General features: G+C 49.4%; 1 protein-coding gene across 1 annotated transcript in view; it reads left to right on the top strand.

Moving 5' to 3' along the window:
* The window catches only part of LOC125628882 (scavenger receptor cysteine-rich type 1 protein M130-like), a 60,797-nt gene that overhangs the window by 35,201 nt on the left and 3,146 nt on the right, over positions 1–22,450 (top strand). Inside the window, exons 4-11 of the mRNA XM_075120334.1 lie at positions 177–491; positions 5,618–5,935; positions 6,015–6,329; positions 10,960–11,274; positions 13,199–13,234; positions 13,604–13,741; positions 16,356–16,451; positions 19,882–19,965. Coding sequence (XP_074976435.1) covers positions 177–491; positions 5,618–5,935; positions 6,015–6,329; positions 10,960–11,274; positions 13,199–13,234; positions 13,604–13,741; positions 16,356–16,451; positions 19,882–19,965 — 1,617 coding nt within the window. The remainder of the gene's footprint in view (positions 1–176; positions 492–5,617; positions 5,936–6,014; positions 6,330–10,959; positions 11,275–13,198; positions 13,235–13,603; positions 13,742–16,355; positions 16,452–19,881; positions 19,966–22,450) is intronic.

Below are 22,450 nucleotides of genomic sequence, written 5' to 3' on the forward strand. Positions count from 1 at the left end.
AGATCTCACTGTGTAGAGAGCTAGGGTAATAGGATGGCACCAGCTTCTCGTAAAACACAAATGATCCAAGATAAATAGAATCAGATCAAATCCTCCCCTGACTTTCCTTTCTTTAACTATTTGGTATAAAATAGCTCCAAGTTTCCCTCTCTAAACCCCTTCTCCCTTCTCCCCAGGGCACACAGGGTTCCGGCTGGTGAACAGCAGCACAGCGTGCTCAGGGAGGGTGGAGATCCAGGTTCTTGGTGCCTGGGGAACCCTCTGTGACTCTCGCTGGGATTTACCGGATGCCAACGTTCTCTGTCGTCAGCTCGACTGCGGCTTCGCTGAATCAGCCCCAGGAGGAGGGTATTTTGGAAGGGGAACTGGCTCTGTCTGGACAGACACATTTCACTGTAAAGGGTCTGAACCCCATTTGGGCCACTGCCCTGTTACTGCCCTGGGGGCCTCTCAGTGCTCCCATGACAATGATGCCAGTGTGGTTTGCTCAGGTAAGTGTAATGCTGGATTAATGACACTGGCCCCTCAGTGTGTGACACTGACCCAAGAGCGGGGAAACCTCAGGGCACAGCAAGGGGAGAGGGAGCAAGATTCTAAACTACGTATCATAATGGTAAATGTATTAAAAATAAAATTAAAGTAAACATGACCTCAAAAAGAACAGTGATGACCCGGGAATGCCCTGGATTCTCCAGTAAAAACATCAGCAACTCTGTCCTTCCACCGGGCAGTGGAGCAGGGGCAGCACTTTGTCCTTCGGGTTACATAAATGTCACCGATTCACTGTTCTCATCCTTCTCCAAATCACTGCTGTAGTAATTAGAGGGGGAGCTACTAGCAATTCCCAAGATGGAGGTTGCATCACACTTTCTCTGATCAAATACTCACACCACCAGCTCTTGAGGAGATTGTATGCCTTCATTGTCTGCAGCAGGCCTTTGCAATTTGGCAAGGGATCAGTGCTGGGGCCAGGGAAGTGCCTTGCCCTCGTGCAGGGAAATCCCTTCCAGGTTGGCTGAATTAGAAACTGTGGAAAATAAACTTTTCTCTTCTCTCATTTGAGTTCCTGAGGGTATTTTTGGGAGCGTGCCACAGAGAAAGTAGCACTTTATCTCACTTTGGTTTTTTCTAACTTTTTCACACCTTTCCAGTTGAAAAAAAACTCAGAAAGATCCCCCCGCTCCCCCTGCTCTCTTACACTTTTCTTGATTTTTGCTAATTTTTTACAGTGGCAAAAAAGATGAAAAAATAGGAAGGGGGAGAAAGGGGGAGAAAGGGGGAAAACCTGTAAACCCAAATATGAAAAGGAAAATTGATTTTTTCATTTTCCAAAAGTTAAAATGAATCAATGTTTTAGTTAGAATCTAAACAAAAATGCTCCTTCCATTTTCCCATGCCAGTCTCTCGGGTGTGTTTGGAAGCTGAAATTCTGCATGACCACACAGTACTTAGCAGGGAAAATATTTACCTCACATAAAAACATTAACAAATTAAACAGTGTTATTAGTGAAAGCCAAAGACACAAGAATTAGGAAATATCAGAATTAAGATTACCCGTGCAATGTTCATTCAGCCCCCCCTGTTCATCTACATTATGACACAGTCTAATTGCATGCACACGTCCTGTTATTCCCCTCCATCCCACCAGCTCCTGCCTCCTTCAGTGCCATGGGAGGATGGTGCTCAGGGGATGGAGGAGCTGGAGGATCTTTCTTTTTATCCTCATCATTCAACCTGTGACCCAGGGCCTTATTCACTCTACAGACCGTACAAACACTGCACTGAGTACAGAATTATTAATTTCTTCATGGGCTTTTCTATGGTGCTCCTCACCGTAGTATCAGAGTGCACCACAAGCATTAGTGAATTTGTCTTCACAACACCACTGGGAGAGAGCAGACTGTTATAATGCCATTTCAAAAGTGACTTAGACACTTAGAAGCCCAAGAATAACATTTTCAAAACTGCCTAAGTGACTGAGGGACTTAAGTCCCATTTTCTCCAGTAACGTAGGAGCCCAAGAACCCTGGAGACTTCACCTTCTTGTAGCCTAAATCACTTCTGAAAATGGCACTTAGGCTCCGACATCATTTAGCTGCTTTTGAAAATGTTACATACAATGATTAAAGCCAAACTTCCAAACTCGCTACTTATTTGGAGTGATTGGGTACCAACCTGAGACCCTCATGGCCTGATTCTTCAGAGTACTCACCATTTCAATAGAGCTTTGTGTGTTCAAAGTACTGTCCAGACATTAATAAACCCTCTCAGAACTCCAGGGAAGCAGGTGGTAAGTATTTATATCAGCTCCATTTTACAGATAGTGAAACTGAGAAAGAAAAGCAAAGTGACTTGCCCAAGGCCATCCAGTGAGTCAGCAGCGGACACAGGATAAAACTCAGTATTTTGATTCACAGCCCTGTGCTCGTTCCCCCCAACCACACTGCCTGACTGCTGAAGAGCGGAGCAGCCACATCTTGTCTTGACCCTGGCGGCAGTTGCGAGTGCTCAGTACTTCTGCAAATCAGACCCCATGAAAACTAGTTTAAGAGACCTGCTCAGCATCACCTGTGAAGTCTGCAGAAGAGGCAGGGATAGAACTGAGCTCTACTGAATGATGGTCACTGTCTTAACAAGATCATCCTAGTTCTTCCTGCGCTCCCCTGCTCATTCTCGACAGGCCTTCCAGTTTCTAAAGTGAGTGAGGCAGGGGTCGTACAGGTAACAGCCTGATGCTTCACAACCCCGATTTATCCATCCTGGGCACTGAAAGTGCGGGAAAAATAATTCACTCGAAAACTTAATTTTAGTGGCCAGCCAACCTGGTTCCTTTGTGGCTAAATGGAGCCCATCTTATCGGTCTGTAGATCCGCAGAGTTTTAAGACCCAAAGAGGCCATTGTGATCATCTCTTCTCCCCTCACCAAAGGGACCCCTCCTGCTTAATGAAGTTGGAGCTCCCCTCTCTGCCCCATCTTCTCATCCATGTACAGAGTCTCCACAGGGCTTCTTCTTGCCTGGCTGGAACAGGGGTCCCTACAGAGAAACCTACTGCAGAAGCCCTGGATTTCAACCTTCTTCCTAATAATGGACACGTAGCTTCCAGGACTGTCTCCCACAGAGCCCAGGGTCACTGATGCCATTACACACCACGACTAAGCCTATAGGGTGCTGCCCAGTGCTCTCAACAGACGTCTACTCTCCTCTTTACAGCTGATACCTTTGTACCTTGGGGGCAATTCACCTCACAGTTCTCCTGCTTCTCACAGAGGCTGATACCTGCATTCCTAACTGAATTCCCTGCAGCCCTGCCCTGCCTCTCCTAATTAGCTACCCAGCCCAGACCCTGGTTCTCGGAGGGAGCTCCTCAGCACATGAAGATGCTGATTTCTCCCTACAATTGCTGGAAGGAGAATCCCTTCTAAGGAAGAACACCTGTTCCCTTCCATACAAGCTCCATCTGCCGTGATCCCATTTGGCCTTCCTGAGGGGCTGTGGTACCCAGTTATATCCATGAGCCTCCTCGGAAAGCCCCAGATCTACTCTCTGCCCTCACACTACACTAGTGGCATACCTAGGACAGGAAACTTGGGTGGGCCCCAGCTTTCAGGGGGGTGGGCAGTGACGGGAGGAGCAGAGGGAGGGGTGCAGGAGGAATCCAGTGCCCTGGGAAGGGGGCAGGAGAGAGGGGGGCTCTCCTCCCTCCACCCCTTCCAGCCGGCCCTTACCGCTCAGCAGGCACCCAAATCTGAGGCTGCCCGGGGCACACAGGCTGCGGGGCGTGCCTAGGGAAAACAGATAGGAAATGTGAAAAATTGGACAGGTGGTGGGAAGTAAGAGGCGCCTATATGAGAAAAAGCCCCAAATATCAGGACTGTCCCGATAAAATTGGGACATTTGGTCACCTAGGCATGCCTTTTGGGCAAAGCAGGGTCCCACGAGGGCTCAAGCTCTACTCACCCTTCCCGACCCTGGCTCAGTGTCCGTCAGCCCAGCCATGTCCTTTTCCTGCCGGTGCCGGGAGCTGCTGCCCCGGTCTCTGGCCCCAGCACTTGCCCCACCCAGACCTGCCCTCGTGAGGCACACCCCCTGCGGGTCTAATGCTTGGGTCAGAGACCAGGGAAGCAGCGCATGGTGCTGGCAGAAAAAAGATGCAGACAGACTGACGGACACCGAGCTTGGGGTGGGAGTCCCAGCCTGTGGATTTGGGGGGCTCCAGCCCTAATTTGGGTGGGCCTGGATGATCACTGGGTGGGCCACAGCCCACCCATGGCTACACCCCTGCACTACACTAGCTGCATGCAGGCATTCTCCTGGTCCAGTCTTAGGGTGAACTCCTGGCTCCACTGAAGTCAATGGAGGTTTTACCATTGCCGTCAGTGGGGCCAGGATTTCACTCTTCACCTTAAAGAAAAGGAGTACTTGTGGCACCTTAGAGACTAACCAATTTATTTGAGCATGAGTTTTTGTGAGCTACAGCTCACTTCACGATGAAGTGAGCTGTAGCTCACAAAAGCTCATGCTCAAATAAATTGGTTAGTCTCTAAGGTGCCACAAGTCCTCCTTTTCTTTTTGCGAATACAGACTAACACGGCTGCTACTCTGAAACTCTTCACCTTGAAATGTTATTTGGCTACCAAGATCCTTGAGCTGGTTGGATCCAGTGCGCACACACTGCACCCGTCAGGTTGCCATACTAGTACATACTGTACCCGGCACAGCCAGTGGGTGTGCCCTGCACTGACTCTGCTGTTGTCTTTTTACATGGTCAGTCTCTCCTGGCTGCACCTGGGTCTGAACTCGGGGAGTGATTCCTAACTTACCACCTTGCTGTCGGACTCTCTGATTCTGAGACAGACGGAAAGACTGAGATTCACATCCCAAGGGAGTCACAATATTCACCAACAAAGCACATCCCCTTCCCGGCCCCAAACACAACCTGCTTCTTGTGCTATGAATTGATCAGCTGGAATCTCACGTTGGACTCAGAGATGACACCACACTTCAGGGGACAGCTCCAGTCAGAACCACCAGTGCCGGGAACTATCTAACACTAGGAGCTCCTGCACTGGATCTACGTGAACCAAGAAAGTTGCCACCTGCTGAGTAAAGATCAGAGGGAACTAAGGGAATTTACCAAAAATAATCTGTTCCTGGCCACCGTGAATCCTGCTCTTCCATTGGCCAAACTTGCTCAAGGCAAACTTGCCTAAATCATTCACGACCCACCCGCTCAGTGCTTGTGCAGACACCGTTCACTGGCTTCCAGGCATCTAAGCCTGGATAAAGTGACTACAAACCTCAGTAGCCATTCCACCACCACACACGGAGACTATTTTCCCAATCAGTAATCCGCAGGAATTCCCTCGCTCACTCATTTACAGGGTCTGCTAGCAAGCCCTTCTGTCAGTGCACCTTATAGCACCTTCTACTTATGGATTCAAAAGAATAAGTGTCTTCTGACAGAGGTTGTTCCCTTTAACTCTGTGACACACTCTGATCACTGGCTTCTGCCTTCTTATTGAGAAACAGTCCATAATTTCATGCACACTCTGTATTATTTCTAGTGTATAACAGGGCGTGTTCTTCATTGTGTTTCCCATCTCTCCTGAGCCCAGGTCACTCTGAATCACTCAGACTGCTGAACGGAGAGAGTCGGTGTGATGGGAGAGTTGAGATTTCCCTCCGTGGTGTGTGGGGCAGAGTGCTGGATGACCAGTGGGACATGAACGATGCCAGCGTGGTGTGCAGGGAGCTCCAGTGCGGAGTCGCTGAAAAAGCTTATACCCCCCCTAAGTCTGAGCAAGGAACGGGTGCTGTGGGGCTGAGAAGGGTCCATTGTGCAGGAAATGAGACTTGTCTGACTCTCTGTGACAACTCCACATCTGAGACAGCCCAGACAAGAATTGCTGAGGACATCGGTGTCATTTGCTCAGGTGATTCATTTCCAAATCTCACAAACATTTTCTGTTTAGTTCGAAAATACATATTAACAGCTGTGATCTATCCCTGCAGGGAGCCGGCGGATCAGACTGGTGAATGGGACAGGTCGCTGTGCCGGGAGAGTGGAGATTTATTACAATGGCCGCTGGGGGACGGTCTGTGATGATTCCTGGGATCTGTCAGACTCCGATGTCGTTTGCAAACAACTGGGATGTGGACATGCCATCAATGCAACTGTCTCTGCTCATTATGGGCAAGGATCCGGGCAGATCTGGCTGGACGATGTGAACTGCTCTGGGAACGAATCCGATCTCTGGGTGTGTCCTTCCAGGGGCTGGGGCCAACATAACTGCAGACACGAAGAGGACGCGGGAGTTCTCTGCTCAGGTCTGTTCTGGGAATGCTCTCGTGAGCTGTGTTACCGGGCAATGTAATGGAGGGGGCAGATGTTTAAGGAGATTGCTGAGAATGACACTCTCCCTGACTGTCTCTGCCTCCCTTTCCTTTGTGTAACTACCGACCAGGGTCACCATTAGAAAGTCCTCAGCTCTCACCCAGCAGTACTGGAGATATTGCAAGATTTCCCTAATGTTAGAATGCTGCATCTCAGGTATCTAAAGGAGATTGTATCACAGAAAGCAATGACTGAAAAGGATGTAGGATCCTAGTGGAGAAATAACAGAACATGACTCCCAGTGCCGTGTATGGCAAAACGGGGCTAATGCAAACCTTGGATGTATAAACAGGGGAGTAGTGAGGAGTGGTGAGGACTAGATTTTACTGTTGTATATGGCACTGGTGAGACAAATGCTGGAATACTGTGTCCAGTTCTGATGTCCACAAAAATTTGAGATGGAGCAGAGAAGTGCCACAAAAGTGATCTGAGGGCTTGAAGAAAAGCTTTACGGTGGGAGATTTAAGATGCTGAATCTGTTTAGCTTATCAAAATGATCAAGAGGCAACTTGATTACAGGGCATAAGTCCTGTCACAAGGAAAACATACCACTTACTAAAGAACAGGAGTACTTGTGGCACCTTAGAGACTAACCAATTTATTTGAGCATGAGCTTTCGTGAGCTACAGCTCACTTCACCGATGAAGTGAGCTGTAGCTCACGAAAGCTCATGCTCAAATAAATTGATTAGTCTCTAAGGTGCCACAAGTACTCCTTTTCTTTTTGCGATTACAGACTAACACGGCTGTTACTCTGAAACACTTACTAAAGGGCTCTTTAATCTAATGCAGAAAGGCAGAACAAGAGTCGATGTCTGGAAGCTGAAACCAGACAAATTCACCTCAGAAATAAGGCCCGGGTTTTTAACAGGGTGGGTGATGAACCATCGCTACAAACTACCAGGGAATGGTGCATTCTGCATCTCTTGAAGTCTTCTTGTCTAGACTGGATGCCTTTCTGGAAGCTATGCTTACATCAAACTCAAGTTATTAGGCTCTATGCAGCTGTTTTACAGACGGTCAAATTATTAGATCTCATGATCCCTGTCACACTTTGTGATAACACCATCCTGGCTACTATGGATGTAGAAGCCCTCTACACCAACATTCCACACAAAGATGGACTACAAGCCGTCAAGAACACTATCCCCGATAATGTCACGGCTAACCTGGTGGCTGAACTTTGTGACTTTGTCCTTACCCATAACTATTTCACATTTGGGGACAATGTATACCTTCAGATCAGCGGCACTGCTATGGGTACCCGCATGGCCCCACAGTATGCCAACATTTTTATGGCTGATTTAGAACAACGCTTCCTCAGCTCTCGTCCCCTAAAGCCCCTACTCTACTTGCGCTATATTGATGACATCTTCATCATCTGGACCCATGGAAAAGAAGCCCTTGAAGAATTCCACCATGATTTCAACAATTTCCATCCCACCACCAACCTCAGCCTGGTCCAGTCCACACAAGAGATCCACTTCCTGGACACTACAGTGCTAATAAACAATGGCCACATAAACACCACCCTATACCGGAAACCTACTGACCGCTATTCCTACCTGCATGCCTCCAGCTTTCACCCTGACCACACCACACGATCCATCGTCTACAGCCAAGCTCTGCGATACAACCGCATTTGCTCCAACCCCTCAGACAGAGACAAACACCTACAAGATCTCTGTCAAGCTTTCTTACAACTACAGTACCCACCTGCAGAAGTAAAGAAACAGATTGATAGAGCCAGAAGAGTTCCCAGAAGTTACCTACTACAGGACAGGCCTAACAAAGAAAATAACAGAACGCCACTAGCGGTCACCTTCAGCCCCCAACTAAAACCCCTCCAACGCATTATTAAGGATCTACAACCTATCCTAAAGGATGACCCAACACTCTCACAAGTCTTGGGAGACAGGCCAGTCCTTGCCTACAGACAGCCCCGCAACCTGAAGCAAATACTCACCAACAACCACATACCACACAACAGAACCACTAACCCAGGAACTTATCCTTGCAACAAAGCCCGTTGCCAATTGTGCCCACATATCTATTCAGGGGACACCATCACAGGGCCTAATAACATCAGCCACACTATCAAAGGCTCGTTCACCTGCACATCCACCAATGTGATATATGCCATCATGTGCCAGCAATGCCCCTCTGCCATGTACATTGGTCAAACTGGACAGTCTCTACGTAAAAGAATAAATGGACACAAATCAGATGTCAAGAATTATAACATTCATAAACCAGTCGGAGAACACTTCAATCTCTCTGGTCACGCAATCACAGACATGAAGGTCGCTATCTTAAAACAAAAAAACTTCAAATCCAGACTCCAGCGAGAAACTGCTGAATTGGAATTCATTTGCAAATTGGATACTATTAATTTAGGCTTAAATAGAGACTGGGAGTGGCTAAGTCATTATGCAAGGTAGCCTGTTTCCTCTTGTTTTTTCCTACCCCCCCCCCCCCCCCAGATGTTCTGGTTTAACTTGGATTTAAACTTGGAGAGTGGTCAGTTTAGATGAGCTATTACCAGCAGGAGAGTGAGTTTGTGTGTGTATGGGGGTGGGGGGGATGTGAGAAAACCTGGATCTATGCAGGAAATAGCCCAACTTGATTATGTAAAGAGTTGTCACTTTGGATGGGCTAGCACCAGCAGGAGAGTGAATTTGTGTGTGGGGGGGTGGAGGGTGAGAAAACCTGGATTTGTGCTGGAAATGGCCCACCTGTTGATCACTTTAGATAAGCTATTACCAGCAGGACAGTGGGGTGGGAGGAGGTATTGTTTCATATTCTCTGTGTGTATATAAAGTCTGCTGCAGTTTCCACGGTATACATCTGATGAAGTGAGCTGTAGCTCACGAAAGCTCATGCTCAAATAAATTGGTTAGTCTCTAAGGTGCCACAAGTACTCCTTTTCTTTTTACACTTTGTGAAGTGGCTCACGGCACTGAGTGCCCACCTCAGGGCAGATGGTGAGAAACAGGGCAGTACTCCAAACAGCTGGTGTGTTCTATAAGTAGATTTCACCAAGCCAGGAACAGATGTGAACTCCTGGACCAATGTTCCCTCTACTTTTTAAATCCATGTGTGGAATGAATTTTTTTCTGTGCACCAGCCTAGAGGTGATGTGTGGTGGGGTTGGGGCTGAGGGGTTCAGAATGTGGGAGGCGGCTCAGGGCTGGGGCAGAGGGTGGCGGTGCACAGGGTGAGGGCTCTGGCTGGAAGCGCGGGCTCTGGGGTGGGGCTGGGGATGAGGGGTTTGGGGTTGTGAGGGGGCTCAGGGCTGGGGCAGAAGGTTGGAGTGTGGGGGCTTAGGGCTCTGGCTAGGGGTGAGGGCTCTGGGGTGGGCCTGGGGATGAGGGGCTCAGGGTGCAGGAGGGGGCTCAGGGCTGGGGCAGAGAGTTGGAGTATTGGGGGGAGTGAGGGCTCCACTGGGGATGGGGCTATGGGGTGGGGACATGGATGAAGAGTTTGGGGAGCAGGCTGCCCTGGGGCTGCAGTCGGGAGCAAGAACTCCCCCCAGCCCTCTCCTGCTGCAGCAGCCTGAGGCCAGGGGAGAGGCGCCTCTTTCCCTCCTGCAGCAGCTCCAGGGGACAGGCGCCTCTCCAGTCCAGGCCCTGGTGGCTGTGTGCCCTTGATAGCCTGCGGTGCGGACACATGGCTGTGCAGCTGAGAGGAAACTTAGCCCTAGATCACTAAATCTGTCTCACCATGGAGTCACAGACAATCCCCATAGACTCTCCAATCTGTCTTGTCACCCAGATGAACTGGGCTTAGTGATAATTGGTCACTTACACCAAAAATCACACCACATTCAGGTTTCTTTCAATCCCAAGAGACCAGTCACCTACTCAGATCAGCTGGTACCTTAGATCTTACACCAGAGACGATGCCTGTCGCCAATCCTGTAATAAACTATAGACAGGTTTATTCACTGGGAAAAAGAACTAAAATGGCTATTTACAAGGTTAAAGCAAGCAATCACCTACACACAAATGAGACACCATTTACACCAGAGTAGTGACAGAGTTGTAGTGATCTGTCAATTCCAAATGTCCTTCAGCGCTGACCCAGGGGTAACCCCGTGGGATCTCCGACTTCAGTTTGGTGTCTCTAGCCCTGTCACAGTTCAAAAAACCAAAAGGATGAAAAATTGTCACATTGACTATTTTTATTTCCCTCTTCCAGCTTTCAAAACGATGGGACCAGGCCATCTGCAGGTACTGCGCCCTGGGGGGAATAAGGCCATTAACCAATCCTTTATATTGTGATGATCCTTGATGGTCCTTCTGATTTTGATAGTCTTTGGGGATGGAGAGGGGGGATGATTCCTGTGCCTGAGTTCACAAGTTCAGAGCCAACATTTTCAGTTATAAAGCAACATTTACATTTTTTTTTGTAGCATGGACCACTGAGATTACAAGTGAGATTAATGCCTGCAGCAACTAACCACCATTTCATAGAGTCTAAGCACAAAATACATTCTTACAAGACGATTTAAGAATTTGAGAATCAGACGATTTAAATTCCCCTTTTGTGAATTTCCTTCTAGAGTTCACAGATCTGAGGCTGGTGAGCGACAGTAACTGTGCTGGGCGGCTGGAGGTTTTCTACAATGGGACGTGGGGCAGTGTTTGCTCCAGTCAGATGTCTGGAGTCACCCCAGCAATTGTCTGCAAACAGCTGAACTGTGGAGACGGAGGGCAGATTGCAAGAGACTTTGAATATGGACCAGGTTCTGGTCCCACGTGGCTGGACCACGTTGCATGCAGTGAGCAGCACAGTTCCCTCTGGCAGTGCCCATCAGAGCCCTGGGATCCAAAGTCATGTGATAACCGAGCAGAAGAGACCCATATTTCTTGCACTGGTAATTCTGAAACTACCTGCATGCGCGCGTGCAAACACAATTGTACGCGATGTGTTTAATTAATTGAAGGGTTATGATAGATCTTTTGTTTGTGTTCACATCTCAGTGGAGGTAGATTTAAATTCTCAACACAAGATACAAACATATTTTCACAGTCTTTTATAGGAATAACCATTTGTCTGATTAACAACAAACATGGAATTTAATCAATTAATTTTAAAAGAGACCGGTGTTAGACATTGCGATAAAGTAGTCTGAAAGCAGAGAAAAGCCTCTCCCTAGAGACCGTCATGAGGCAGCTCTGTGGTTATTAATCCTTTTGGGATGAACAATCAGAGATGGGCCCAGGCTGTGCAGTTTGGGTCAGAACTGGAATCCCCCACAAGTCTGGGTGCATGTCGGCCTGTGTGTCTGAGTAACAGCTGAATAGCAAATTAATTAGGTTTTGAATGACCCAGAGTTCACATTTCAGTTCAGACGGTGCTGAAATGAGGGGTTTAAAATACAGATAAATTCTCCTCCCACATCACACACACAACGCAGTGCATTGACCTCTGCACTTTCTCTCCACTGGAAAAAAAACAAAACCAACTCAGACCCTGTTTGCCAAATGCCCGAACTCTCCCAGCTGCACAGGTATCTTGCTTCTCTCTGTCTCCCTCTTGGTCCCTAAGTTGTCCCAGTAACATGTGAGGTTTCTGCATTTCTAGACCAGGACAAGTTACGTGTCATGGGAGGAGAGGACAGATGCTCGGGGAGAGTGGAGGTTTGGTACCGTGGCTCCTGGGGAACAGTTTGTGATGACTCCTGGGACATGGCAGATGCTAATGTTTTGTGTAAACAACTGGGCTGTGGCTCTGCTGTACCAGTCCCAGCGAGGCTGCATTCGGCGAGCGGACTGGTCCCATCTGGGTGGAGACGTTGAATTGCAGAGGGACAGAGTCATCTCTCTGGGACTGTCCTGCCAGGCCCTGGGGTGAGAGCAACTGTGGTCATAAGGACAGGTTTCAGAGTAGCAGCCATGTTAGTCTGTATTCGCAAAAAGAAAAGGAGTACTGGGACCCTGTGGAAAAGCCCTGGTATTTAGCTCCCTTGCTGGGTCCCAAGGCCGGATGGGTGGGGAGGTGGACAGGCTCCCACTCCTGACCCCAACATATATGTCTGTGTGGAGTTTCCTGCGGTCAGGCCCCTGGGACCCCCAGTGGAAGCGGAAGGTGATGGTCAATGGGGAGACATTACTGGGGTGGCGAGACCCTGGGACAGAGACAACTGTTGTCAGGCCCCTGGTGGTGCAGCCTCAGAAGCTGAGGGTCTGTGTGAGCTGGATGAGGGTCCAGGGAAGAAGCCCCTCGCCCTGCCTATGGCCCAGATCCCTGTGCAGACCCAGGAGGGGTGGAGCTGGCTGGTCGTTGGGGTTCTCCAGGATACCAGCTGTGAGAGCCACAAGTACTCCTTTTCTTTTTGTGGTCATAAGGAAGATGCTGCCGTGAATTGCTCAGGTGAGTGACAGGAGATGTTTCTGCTACATGCTGTAGTTTTCAAGGAGGAGAATGGATCACCCCTGTCCCCCACCTTTTGTCCCACACCAGGCCCTCCCATCTCCTGTGTGCTGGAGCATCCTGGATGTTGTGTGTTGGATCCTTTCTCATGTCAGATTGGCTCAGACATCAGCCCACAAGCACCCTGCATCCATCACAGGCCCCACTGTGCTGGTTTGTTACTAAAGTCCTCATTGCTGCACAGAGCACAAGGAATGTGGGCCCTAAATCACTAACAAACAGGCCCTTTGCTGCTGTGAAGGAGTCTGTGATGGTGACAGCTGCACAGTGCCCCCAGGGACTCTCAGAGTGAGGTTCCCCCAGAGAACAAACACGTCACCTCCCCCTTGCTTCAGACTCCAACTCTCCTCCCTTTCCCTTTGCAGGTCTGACAGAGAGGACAGATTCTCCGAGTACCCCAGGTAAAGCATCCCCCTCCTCCCATCAAGGGTTAAATTTCCCTGGGGCTGGGTCACAGAGGAGGAGCTGCAAGCTGCAGCCTGAGGGAAGGAGCTCCTTTCCATGGCCTGTGACATCTGAGGGCGAATAACACCTGGGTGGGAGCTGCAGGCCCTGCTGAGCAGGAGGATTCCTGTCTGTTGGCTCCAGCTGACAGGGCAGGGCCAATGATTTAAAGAGCAGCCTGTGTGCTGCCCCCATGGTGCACAGACTCTGTCCCAGCCCATTACCCTGCTGTCCTGGGCTGTGCAATGAGTGACTGGGGAGCTCCCTGAAGCCCCCCTGACTCTCACAGGATAATCTCTACCTGTTGCATGTTCATTTCCATCCAGCTCCCCCGCGCCGCCCTCCGACCGACAGTGGGAGAGTCACGGTGCCCGTGGTCATCTGCATTGTCCTGGGGGCCTTGCTCTGCCTGGTCTTAATCATCCTGGGGGCGCAGGTGCGAAGTGCCAGGGCACAGCTCAGAGGTGGGTCCTGCTTGGTGTCACTGTGTGAAATGCTTCTGCAATAGCAGGGGGGCTGCAGGGTGTCAGGGTGAGGGGCGATACCAGGCTGGGTGAGGTGGCCGAGGGTGCCTAACTCTTCTCTCATTTATTATTTCGTTAACTGTCTGGCAGTGGAACTCCCTAGCCATCAAATCTGGAGATGATACTAGCTAGGAAGGGTCACAGTTTCAGGGAAGCTGCACCTGTATCCCCCCACCTTCCGGTGATCCATTCCAGGAGTGCCCAGTCAGGCCTCAGGCCTCCAGACCTCACCTGTCTCTGGGTAGAACCCCCCATCTCACCTCCTACTGACCAGGAGGCTTTAAGGCTGCACAGCCCCCTGCCTTCCACTGTGATACCCCCAGCAAACCAGTCTGCTTACAGGCCAGCCCCATGCTGTGCGTTCTCCCCACGGCCTGTGAGCGGTGTATTGCCAGCAGTCACAAGTCGCCACCCAGCTGTCTCTCAGCAGACTGCACCTTGTTAGTAGGATAAAAGCCTCGCAGAGAAAACATAAAAAGAAAAGGAGGACTTGTGGCACCTTAGAGACTAACAAATTTATTTGAGCATAAGCTTTCTTGGGCTACAGCTCACTTCATCAGATACATGCAGTTGAAAATACAGTGAGGAGATTTTATATACACAGAGAACATGAAACAATGGGTGTTACCATACAGCAATGTAACAAGAGTGATCAGGTAAGGTGAGCTGTTACCAGCAGGAGAGTGGGGGCTGGGGAAGCTTTTGTAGTGATAATCAAGGTGGGCCATTTCCACTAACTGCTTGATTATCACTACAAAAGGTCCCGTCCCCCATCCCCGTAGTCTGCCCCCCCCCCACTCCCCCCCTCCTGCTGGTAATAGCTCACCTTACCTGATCACTCTCTTTACAGTGTGTTTACCTTTCTGGAGTTGTTTTCAATCTCAGTGATCTATCTTAATCACCCTTCACCTCCCCCGGTCCCTCGCCCCTGAGACTGTTTTTCCTTCCCGGAGGAGCTGTGGAAATCCTCCCAGGTGCAGTAGAACACAATCGTACACAAACCATTCACAAATTTACTAGAGTGGTTCCCAAAGATCCTGCGTGGGGCTGCAATATCTGTCACAGAGAGGGGTTCTGAATATCAGTGTGGTGAGACATCATGGAATGGGACCAAGAGAAATTGGACATATTGTCAGGGGGAAAAAAGGTGTATAAAAATCGAGTTGTGGTAAATAGTTGCGAAGAGAGAGATTGAGTAGAAAGGACAATCTTAGGAAGGAGAAATGCTGGAAAGGAGTATTATACTATGTTGTACTCATAGGTGGCATTTAGAGGATTTTATATCTATAAAACACAGAACAACATTAGCTACCAGCTGCTTGGAAAGAGGGAAGGGAATGAAATTGCCATCAACATACACGTAACATTGACAAATTTGCTGCAAGACAGTGATTCAAATCAGATCTCATGCTCCAGGGCTTCAGCCAGTTGCCCGCAGGGGTCAGGAAGGAATTTGGGGAAGCCCCTATATTTGTTTTTCGTCTTGTTTTGTTTTGTTTCTTGCCCTCCTCTGAAGCATGAGACATTAGCTACAGAGAGATATGTGACACTGGATGGGCTGGACCATCGCTCTGAGGTGGTATAGAGAAACCTCTTTCTAAGATGTCTGGCTGGTGTGTCTTTTCCACATGCTCAGGGTCAAACCAATTGCCAGTTTGGGGGTCAGGAAGGAATTTTGCCACAGATCAGACTGGCAAAAAGGGACCTTGGGAGATTTTTATCTTCCTCTAAAGCATGGAGCCTGCCAGGATTATCTAGGCATCTCTCATCTCGTCAGTTCCCTGCCATTGTAGGGACCTTGGGCATTGGTAGTACCTTAGTCCCCAGGGTTGTCCCTATGGGGGTGCAGGGCCTGGGGCGGAAGTGACAAATCTGTCACTTTCGGGACCAACCCGTCAATTCCGGGACCGACTGCCCCAACCAATCAGTCTGCCCTTGGGGGCCTCCAAAGCATGGGGTCTGGAGAGGTTGCCCCGATTCGCTGTACCCAAGGGATGGCTCTGTTAGTCCCTCGTGTTTTCTACCTGTGGCACACAAGAGTTTATTCCCCTAAAGAAAGAAATGCTTTAGTCTAAGTGCATCTTTGGGCTCAAACCTAGGGGTATCTGGGTGAATTGCAGTGGCCTGTGTTATACAAGAGGTCAGACTAGATGTTCTAATGGTCCTGTCTGGCCTTAAAGTCGATGAAAAAAAAAGGTTATCACCATTTTGCAGATGAGTGTAAACACCAGTGTGGGGGAAGAATTATTTAAGCTGCTCCAAAGGGGAATAACCAGGAATAATGGGATGAGATTGAAAAGGGAACAGTTAAGATGAATGTGAGGAAGCTTTCTGACAGTGGTCTAGCCCTGGGAACCATCGTCAAAGGGATGCTGTGGAGAGGGACATTGTCCCTGTCACCTGGCTCATTTAAATCTAGCCTGGACACAGCAGTGGGAATGTGCTGTAGGGTTCAGGCTGACACTGGGCTCAGGGGAGAGGGGCTGAATGAGCTAACAGTGTTTCCCATTTCTGGTTTCTCTGACCCTGTGCAAACCCTGCCCTTTGTTTTCAGGCTCCAGAAGACCCTTGGATCCCTTCCCTGAGGCCGTGTACGAGGAGATTGATTATAACCTGATGAGAGAGAAGCAGGAGATGTTCAGTCGCTCAGGTCTGTGGGTCTCACTCTTAACAGGCAGCAGCTATCTAAGCCCTGTCCATCTGAGGCCCTGACCCAGAGTTAAATCACTGCAGCGTCAGCCCTGTGAGCTTGTCGCTGGAGCTGGGCACAAGTCTCCATTGCAAAATGTTTTGGTGAAAAATGCAGATTCAGAGACAGCGAAACATTTCACAAATTCCTGTCAATTTCACCCAATTGTTCCAAATACACACAGAACGATTCATTTCAATTCAACACTTTCTAAAGAAAACATTTTGGGTTTTTTTCAATTTGATGTTACTTTTCCATCAGACATTTCCTTTAATTTTATCTATCTAAACCCCACATATCCAAAAGAACATCAAATGGTTTCATTCAACATAAAACCTTTTATTTAAACTTTTGCACTTGCCAAAGTTTTAAAAAAGTCATTTTTGGCTCAACCCAAAACATTTTTTATTGTGTTATTATTATTGTTATTTTTACAATTGCCAAAGAACCAAAACATCTGTTTTTTGCCAGGCTCTAGCATCTGAGGTGAGACCAGCCATTACTCATGTAGACTAACGTTGCCAGGAGTCCAGTTTTTAACCAGAATCCCCAGTCAAAAAGTGACCCTGGCGGCTCCAGTCAGCATTGCTGTCTGGGCCGTTAAAAGTCCAGTCGGTGGCACAGCGGGGCTAAGGCAGGCTCCCTGTAAAGGTTCCTTCCCCACTCTGAACTCTAGGGTACAGATGTGGGACCTGCATGAAAACCTCCTAAGCTTACTTTTACCAGCTTAGGTTAAAACTTCCCCAAGGTACAAATTAATTTTTCCCTTTGCCCTTGGAATTTCCACTGCCACCACCAAACTTTATCTGGGTTTACTGGGAAATGTAGTTTGGACACGTCTTTCCCCCCAAAATCCTCCCAGCCCTTGCACCCCACTTCCTGGGGAAGGTTTGGTAAAAATCCTCACCAATTTGCATAGGTGACCACAGACCCAAACCCTTGGATCTTAGAAAAATGAAAAAGCATTCAGTTTTCTTACAAGAAGACTTTTAATAGAAGTAAAGGAATCACCTCTGTAAAATCAGGATGGTAGACACCTTACAGGGTAATTAGATTCAGAACATAGAGAATCCCTCTAGGCAAAACCAAGTTACAAAAAAGACACACAGACAGGGATAGTCATTCTATTCAGCACAGTTCTTTTCTCAGCCATTTAAAGAAATCATAATCTAACACATACCTAACTAGATTACTCACTAAAAGTTCTAAGACTCCATTCCTGTTCTGTCCCTGGCAAAAGCAGCATACAGACAGACCCAGACCCTTTGTTTCTCTCCCTCCTCCCAGTTTTTGAAAGTATCTTGTCTCCTCATGGGTCATTTTGGTCAGGTGCCAGCGAGGTTACCTTTAGCTTCTTAACCCTTTACAGGTGAGAGGATTTTTCCTTTGGCCAGGAGGGATTTTAAAGGGGTTTACCCTTCTCTTTATATTTATGACACTCCCTATCTGCCCTGGCTCCATGCAGCTCTCAGAAGCGTCTGGCATGTCCCTGCGGCCCTGAGGCACAGGGGCGCCCATGGAAGCTCCGCACGCTGCCCCTGCCTCAAGTGCCAGCTCCATTGCTCCCATTGGCTGAGAACCAGCCGGATCCCACACCCCGAATCCCCTGTTCCAGTTCGGAACCCCCCTCCCACACCCTCACTCCCTCCCCAACCCCGCACCCTCCACCCACACCCCAACTCCCTGCCCAGGCTCTGAGCCGCCTCCCGCACCCAAACTCCCTCCTGGAGCCTGCACCCTGCACCCCCTCCTGAATCTCAACCCCCTGCCCCAGCCCTGATCATCCTCCTGCACTCGAAAACCACCGGCCCGGAGCCCCCTCCTGCATCCCAAATCCCTCATCCCTGGCCCCACCCCAGAGCACACACCCCCAGCCAGAGCGTGCACCCCCTCCCATATCCCATCCCCCTGCTCCAGCACTGAGCCCAATCCTGCACTCCAAACCCCTTGGCCCCACCCCGAGCCCGCACTCCGAGCTGGAGCCCTCACTACCTCCCATACCCCAACCCCCTCCCGCAGGTCAGAACACCCTCCCACATCCGAACACCCGCCCACATCCAAACTCCCTCCCAGAGCCCGCACCCTGATCCCCCTCCTGCACCCCAACCCCCTTTCCAAGCCCTGAGCCCCCTCCCGCATCCAAAATCCTTCCCAGAGCCCACACCCCAAATCCCCTCCCACACCCCAACCCCAACCCCTGCCCCAGCTCTGAGCCCTCTCCCAGAGGCCGAACCCTGCACCCCCCTGCACCCCAACCCCCTACCCCAGCCCAGAGCCCCCTCCTGTACCTCAAACCTCTCACCCCCCACCCTACCCCAGAGCCCCTCCCACATCCTGAAATCCTCATTTCTGACCCCACCCCAAAGCCCACACCCCCAGCTGGAGCCCTCACCCCCTCCCGCACCCCGACCCACTGCCCCAGCCCAGTGAAAGTGAGTTGAGGGTGGGGAAGAGTGAACAAGAGAAGGAGTGGGGCTTGAGTGAGTGGGGGGCAGGGCCTCAGAAAAGGGGAAGACAGGGGCAGGGCTGGAAAGGGGCGGAAGAAAGGTGTTTTGTTTTGGCTTCCTTCCTACCATGCTCTACGAGCCGCAATTGTAGGGACAGTTAATGTCACCGTGCCCATCCTGCAGTCTTGAAGTGTAACTAGTGAAGGGTCAGGAAAGTGACTGTCTGAGGCCAGGCTAAACTATCATTTGAAAATTGCTTCGGAGCTTTGCGGCAGGGGATGTTCTGTGTCCCCCTCCCACCACAGCCACTGGTCTGCTGGGTGGGATCCTTCCTGACCCCAGAGCAGAGAGATCAGCCCAGGAGAGCCTCATGGCTTTGAGTCCCGGCCCTTTTATCCTTTGTGCCCTTTTGTCTCCATGTCTGATGGGAACATCCTGCCTAAGGGCTCTGCTGTGGTGGGGCTCTGGGAACATGCTCAGGGCATCCCCCGGCATCACTGCCAAGATAATGAGAGTGAATCACAGACTCTGCTCTGGGCCTGTCTTGGCCTAATCTGGAAACACCATGGAGAGCTGATCAACTGATTCATGGGGGAGGCGGATATTTACCGTTAAGCAGGAGGAGTTCCCTCTGTGGCTGAGGAGGCCAGGACCATTGTGGAACTTCCCTGGACCAGCAGCCAGACATGTGGCCTTCGCTCACCCCAGGATATTTCAGGTCAGATTGTAGAATCCCCTCAGTCACATTTACCCCAGAAACATGGAGATTTCTCTTGGGAACGCTGTGTCAGCCTCTCACCGCTCAGAATCGCTGTGATTCAGCATCTTCTCTGGAAGGAGGAATAGACTGAGACTGTAAATCTCACTCCAGGCCCCGGATGTGTTCCCTGTCCCTCAGTTCTGCTGTTCTTACTGTGATAAATTTCTGGTTCTCGTCTCTCCAGGCTCCTATTCAGATGACTCAGTGACGAAGCTGCAGTATTACACTGGGGACAGCGAGGGGGAAAATGATCCTGGATCAGAACAAGGTAATGAGGAGGAGTAGACTTAGGCTGAGACACCCAAATCTGGGCAGAGAACAGAATTTCTATGACGCTTGCTGCAGTCGCAGCCATTTTCCCCCCACGGTTCCCATTTTACACAGTCCCATTGAACAGGATTTCTGTCAGAATCTCAGGATGGAAACATGTGACCATCTCCTGAGCACAGATCCCTCTGAGTGGCTCCCAGTGACCTCCCCAGGTGAGGAGCTGGAAGAGATGGGGTCTTTTCTTGGGTGTCAGGCATCAGGGCCCAGCAGGGTTCATCTTACACCCATGAAAGAGAGGGGAAGATTGTCCTGTGTTGTTATTACAGATGGGCTCAGACAAACTCACTGATCCGAACCCACCAGAACTTTGTGGGAGGGGGGATTTGCAGATTCTGACCCAGCTTCGGATCTCAGTTTTGCAGCTGGCACCTGTCACTATATCAAGCTGAAGTAAAACCCTAGTTGTGAACTTCCTGGTTGGGCCCATCTCTAATTATAAATGGAGTGGCATTTCTACCCCAGCTGCTTTCAAGGGAGTCCATGAATTTCGGCCCTTTGGGAGTTTAGCCTGTGGCTGGGGAAGGAGACACTGAGCAAATGAGCTAATTCCTGAGAAGCTGGAGCACTGCCAAGCTGAGCCCTGGGCTGCCTGAGAGGCTAGTGGAGAGCAGGAGCTCGCAAAGGATCAGGCCAGTCCCCTCCTAGCAGGAGATTTAATTCCCATGCATAAATGCTGACTTTTGGTTTTCCCGGTGGGTGCTTCCAAAGAGGCGTGTGTTGGGGGGCGGATGGTGGGAGGGAGCACTCAGCCAGTTTTTGGGGGAGGCTCTTTTCAGCATGTTTAGACACTTCTTTCATAGTCTAGTTATTGAATGTGTCTAGCATTGGTATCTTTACTATTTTAATAATGTTATGAACATTCAGTTGTTATGAACTGCATAATTTCTTTAGCATGAATTACACTATAGTAAAATCATTGCAATCACCTACAAGCTGTCTTCACTAACATCCCAATCTTATTTACATCTCGTTCCCTGGTATTGTCTTGATGCATGTTAAGGACAGCTACATTCTTAAGTTGCATCTGTCCCATTGAGGACTGAAAATAATTTTAAAGTCTTCTGAAGCTGGCGAATGAGTTCAGGATGACACAGGCACCGTGAGAAGGATTCTTATAAATTTGCAGTACTCTGGAAACATAGTGCTTCCAGAGTACTGCAAATGACTCCACAATCTCTTTCTTGAGGGGTAACAGCTAATTCAAGCACCATCATTTTGTACATATAGTTGGGATTATATTTTGCCATGTGCATGACTTTGCATTTAACATTGAATTTCATCTGCCATTCTGTTGCCAAGTCACCCAGTTTTGTAAGATACCTTTGTAACTCTTTGCCATCAGCTTTGGACTTAACTATCTTGAGTAATTTTGTATCATCTGCAAAGTTTGCCACCTCACTGTTTACCCCTTTTTGCAGATTATTGATGAATATGTTGAACAGCACTGGTCCCAATACAGACCCCTGGGGGACACCACTATTTACTTCTCTCCATTTTGAAAATGGACCATTTATTCCTCCCCTTTGTTTCCTATCTTTTAACTGGAGTGCCTGGGAATGCTTTCAGGATCACCATCAAGCAGAGTGCCCCAGGGGTCAGTCCTAGGGCCGCTTTTGTTCAACATCTTTATTAATGATCTGGATGATGGGATTAATTGCATGCTCAGCAAGTTCGCAGATGAGACTAAACCAGGGGGAGAGGTAGATACACTGGAGGGTAGGGGTAGGGTCCAGAGTGACATAGACAAATTGGAGGATTGGGCCCAAAAGAAATCTGATGAGATTCAACAAGGAGAAGTGCAGAGTCCTGCACTTAGGAAGGAAGAATCCCATGCACCGCTACAGGCCAGGGACCGACTAGGTAAGCAGCAGTTCTGCAGAAAAGGACCTGGGGATACAGTGAATGAGAAACTGGATATGAGTCAGCAGTGTGCCCTTGTTGCCAAGAAGGCCAATGGCATTTTAGGCTGCATTAATAGGAACATTGCCAGCAGATTGAAGGAAGTGATTGTTCCCCTCTATTTGGCACTGGTGAGGCCACAACTGGAATATTGCCTCCAGTTTTGGGCCCCCCCGCTACAGAAGGGATATGGACAAATTGGAGAGAGTCTAGTGATTAGGGGGCTGGGGCACATGATTTATGAGGAGAGGCTGAGGGAACTGGTCTTGTTCAGTCTGCAGAAGAGAAGAGTGAGGGGGGATTTGATAGCAGCCTTCAACTAGCTGAAGGGGGGGTTCCAAAGAGGATGGAGCTGGGCTGTTCTCAGTGGTGGTAGATGACAGAAGAAGAAGCAACGGTCTCAAGTTGCAGTGCGGGAGGTCTAGGTTGGATATTAGGAAACACTATTTCACAAGGAGGGTGGTGAAGCACTGGAATGGGTTACCTAGGGAGGTGGTGGAATCTCCATCCTTAGAGGTTTTTAA

This window comes from Caretta caretta, chromosome 1 (assembly GCF_965140235.1).
Source record: "Caretta caretta isolate rCarCar2 chromosome 1, rCarCar1.hap1, whole genome shotgun sequence".
Taxonomy (NCBI): domain Eukaryota; kingdom Metazoa; phylum Chordata; order Testudines; family Cheloniidae; genus Caretta; species Caretta caretta.